The 4,585-nt window shown below is 38.0% G+C and overlaps 1 protein-coding gene across 6 annotated transcripts in view; it reads left to right on the top strand.

Moving 5' to 3' along the window:
- Positions 1-4,116, top strand: part of CHD1L (chromodomain helicase DNA binding protein 1 like) — a 139,051-nt gene extending 134,935 nt beyond the window's left edge. For 5 of the 6 annotated variants that reach the window (XM_085871192.1, XM_085871193.1, XM_085871188.1 and 2 more), the window contains 2 exons: positions 1-78; positions 2,575-4,116. The exon at positions 1-78 is cut by the window's left edge and continues 4 nt beyond it. In XM_085871192.1, coding sequence (XP_085727318.1) covers positions 1-78; positions 2,575-2,700 — 204 coding nt within the window. In that variant the 3' untranslated portion in view covers positions 2,701-4,116. The remainder of the gene's footprint in view (positions 79-2,574) is intronic. The other variant, XM_085871191.1, reaches the window with a different exon arrangement.
- The last annotated feature ends 469 nt before the right edge of the window (positions 4,117-4,585 follow it).

The following is a 4,585-nucleotide window of genomic DNA, read 5'->3' as shown; positions in this document are numbered from 1 at the left end:
GATGGGGATGTCGCTCACGATGTGGGTGAAGATGTCACTCATGTTGTTATTCCTACAGATTATACTCGAGACACATCGGTAAGACTCTTTTTCTCTCTTTCTCTTTCTCTTTTTTCCCAATAGAGCTTTCTTATTGCAATTTAGAGTTATTTTTTGAAGTTCTGGGATTTATTTCTTTATTCTAAATTTATGTAACTTGCTTGTTTACATATTTTGAATTCCTGTTTGGAGCATGGCTTCCAGCCCAGACTTGTAGTTGGTCTAAATGCTGAATTGTGCTCAAGCCAAACTACTTCACCTCACTATGTAGTATACCTCAACTATTTGCCTCACATAATTTCTCCACATAATATTAACTTTTGATTTACTTGAAAATCTACTATCTACAACCAATTTACTCAAATTTTCTTTGATATCCACATCAAAGTGGTGTAAACTTCTATATCTGATTTGACATCTTATCACATGACCTGAGGGTTTGCCTTTTGTTTCGGAATATACCCTGGGATATTTTTGATTCACAAGCTAAATGTGGATAGGTCAATCTGTTCATTTTTCGCTCACTCGGGGAGCTTATGGGATGGCATGCCGTCCGTCCATCCGTCCGTCCACAAACGCTTGCAACTTCTCTGAATCTGAACATATGCTTTTGATGAAACTTCACCACACCATAACCTTCATCACCTGGTATGTACCAAAGTAAACGGCATAAAAAAAAAAATCAGGCCAGAGTGGGTTAATGGGGTGGGGTGGGGGGAGGGGTTCCTCTCAAAACAAGGATTTACTTTATTTGAAGAAACTATTGATGCAATTCTGATGAAACTTGACAACAACCTTCATCAACCATGATGTACCAAAGTTTGCTCACAGCAATGAAAAAAATCTGGGTCTGAGAGGGTCTATGGATGGAGTTTACGGGGGGGTGTGTGCCCCCCCCCAAAGGAGTATTTGCCTTCTTCTCAGAAACTACCACACAAGTCCAATGAAGCGACCAAGACTTTCATCATCTGTGATGTACCAAAGTTTGTTTACGACATTATAAAACAATAGAGGATCTTAGATGGGTGTACGGGGCATTCCCCCCCCAAAATGTGTATATGCTTTTTTCTCAGAAACTACACACACAATTTTGATGAAGCTTGACCACAACCATCATCATCTGTGATGTACCAAAGTTTGTTCACATCATTAAAAAAAAAATCCATAGGTATTTACTTTCTTACATATTTTATGGGTCATCCACACCTACCAGTGGTTCCCTGGTTTTCTTATCCAGCCACTACCAGGTGAGTGCCCAAGGGTATTGCACCTATTTTTCCCAATTAAAGGACAGCATGTTTTGATTTTCAGTGTGCCTGCTGGCACCTTGCTGGAATGATAATGGTAATTAAATAAATTTGATTGTCCAGGATCGAAACCGGATTGGTAGGATGGCCTAGATGTGTATGCACAGTCGCACACTCACCTCTAAGTTGTTTTGTCTGGGTTTGAATCTTGACCCAGCTACAAACTATCATCTTGGTGTTTCAAAGACAGGGGTGATTCATCAATGTGTGTGCCGTCCCTCAGATGGATGTTAAACTGACCATCCCATCTGCCGGCATTAGTTAGTGGGCGTGAAAGACTCCATGGTGTCTTTTGTGAAGAGTAGACGAGCTATCGCCTACACCTTGAACAAATTACAAAAACCTGCCCTAACTACTGCTGGGAAGGCAATGTCAAAGTACCCAGTATACCCCTTGCTCAGGAAGCTGCTTCTGTGGTACCGATGCTCTGGAGATAGAGAGACGGAGAGAAAAAAAGAGAAATTCCAAGAGAAATTCTAAACCAGGACAAGACCACTCAGAAAAATAACCCATCACTATTATTCTACCAACCATTACTTCATGGTTTTTGTGAAGAAGAAATTTTAATATCTTTCACCATGTTTCTGCAGCTGTTGTTTTTGACAGAAGAAACTAATTTGATGACAAATTTGGAAAATCAAGTTTCTTCCAATGCCTGAACCAATTTTATGTATTTATTTTTTGCCTTGCTTCGTGAGATAATTGCAGTCATTTATAATTGTCATGTGCAACGAAGTTCAGAAAATGAACCTGTAAAGAAGGCAATAAAGTTGTGGAAGGAAGAAAGCCGAGATGAAAAGGATATGGATTGAAAATGGTACAAAAGATGTGGAATGCTTGGATTTGCATGAAATTGATGCAACAGATAGATCTGTATGGTGGAATGCCATTATTTGACTGAACTCCTGAAAAGGGGAAAATGGTTGCAAACAGTTGTTATTGTTTCTTCTTCTTCTTCCTCTTGATTTGTGCTCATCTCCCAAAGAACATGAAGAAAATAATTGCGATTGAGTTTAAAGAAGCTTTCAGTAATTTTCCCAGTTAAATTCTGAGATTTATTTTTGTGAAAACTCACTTCATTTCTCCAGACTTCACTGTTTCTGTGCAATGATTGCATTTCTGATGAATTGTGTTTCGCTGCAATAACTAATATGATACTAAAATAATCTGATGGTATTGTAACCCCACCTGACCTAAATCTTTTTTTTCTTTCTTTTTTTTGTAAAAGAGGTTCTGCTTCCATTTACATCCTGGCACCTGGGAACTTGTCCAGAGTGCTTGGTTAGAAACATGCTTCAAACGTCAGCAGAAGGTCAGCACTCAAGGCTTTGTGGTTCCACAGAATTTGACATGAGTGTGGCTGTATAAAGAGATGCACATTTTGATCCTTCTGCTGAACTTGTTTTTGTGGGGGAGTTTTTTGTGCTTTTTAAAAATTTGCATTGTTTGTGTTTTGTTTTCTTGATTTGAATTGCTTTTGTTTGTCTCTTACATTTTATATTGCACTCCAGATGTTAATGCCTCTCTTTAAAATATATTTCCTTTAAAGTGATTTTGCACATTATGCTCTCTTAAAAATGATTTTGTTCTTAACACCAGAAGCTCACTATTTATTACCGACATATTCCAGCCCATTTTGTGCTTTTACATTACCCAGGTTTTCTCCAGGGTTGTGGTTCTTTGCTTCTTTAAATAAGTAATTCTGTGGGAAATTATTTTGTCACTTGCTTTGCATGATGTGGCTCAAAGCATTGAGGAATGTTTCCTTATTTTTAAGCGGTGTAGTCACTTAAGTATTTGGTATGTCCTTCTATCCGTTCGTCCTTCCATTCGTCTGTCAAAAATTAATAATAATAAGAAGAACCTTTCTAACCCACCGTGTTTAATTCGAAATGGTTCTAAAGGATTCTACAGTGTAATTATGGAAGGTTCTAAAGGGTTCTAATGGGTTTTGTTTGTTCCTCGGCTTTGCCTATATCTCGTATTAAAAATGGCCAACTGAACTGCTTCCTGCGGACACTGGTGCGATTTTTGTTTTATATTATTTTTTATTTTTTTTTCCACAAGAGTGAGGCTCAATGAAGAGCAAGGTTAAATTGACAGTGGGGAAGTGGGGCAACAAATGGGCACAGCTGGCAAGGGTATAAACAAACAAAGATGTGTATCAATTTGCCATAATTTTTTAAATCATATATATATATATATATATATATATATATATATATATATATATATATATATATATATATATATATATACCTTGGTTGACAAAAAAGAGAGTATGATTATGATGATTGGTAAGATATTGTATCATTATTGTCCGATTTCTACAGCTTTGTTTTCAAATGATGAATTGTATGAAAATTGCAACTCTACTACCAGTTTCTCATGAGCGCAAATACCCCAAAAGAAATGTGTACCGCCCCATGCGAAAACACATCCACATGCACATTGCACAACCAACCGGATGAACTATCGTGTGACTCACATGATGGGGCAGTGATGAATGACATCTAGCGTGGGCATGTGAGGCTCCGACTTCTCCATTTACCCCCTCAACCAGCGTACTTGACCCGTTGCCCATGTAGTACCCCGAGGAAGCCCATTTGGTGGTCAAAACTTCAGACCAGAGCTTTACCCTGAGATAATTGCTATAGCTGACAGTACCTTTTATTCTTGAGTATGGACTCTCCCAAATGTAAATTGTTCATCACAGATGTAAATTTTTGTACTTCGATTTGCGTTTATAAAAACTTCCACAGACTTTTAATGTAGTGGCATGTTTTTCCAAATTATTTGAAAATGTGCCAGATGAGGTTCTCTAATAATGACAAGGTATAAATCATATTGCTCTAACATGCAGTATTCTGAAAATGAGTGACCTGTCAACATTCAGTGAAGAGAAAATGATTTTGAGAAGACACATTATATAAATAAACAGTTTTCTTTTGGAATTTGGATAAAACTCGGGCATTTTATTCATGCCAGTAGCATTGCCAATTGTAGCCATATGTACTGGTCAGCATTGCCAGAGGCTGAAAGGATGATTTGGAGATTCCACCTTGTCTCAGGCAGAGTCTGCATTAATGCCATTTGAGGTGAGGGGTAGGATGAAGTGGGAGCATTCACCAGAGACCGACTTGACAAGGCAAAACCATGACTTGAAGGATGGAGACAAGTTGAAGAGTCTCGCTTTGAGATTAGCAAGACTATTTTTTTGACTTGCCTAAGGATGGATA

Source organism: Eptatretus burgeri, chromosome 2 (genome assembly GCF_056783735.1).
Source record: "Eptatretus burgeri isolate ZD-2024b chromosome 2, Ebu_testis_v1, whole genome shotgun sequence".
Taxonomy (NCBI): Eukaryota; Metazoa; Chordata; class Myxini; order Myxiniformes; family Myxinidae; genus Eptatretus; species Eptatretus burgeri.
The sequence above is the reverse complement of the archived record's forward strand: the minus strand, read 5'-3'. Positions and strand labels throughout refer to the sequence as shown.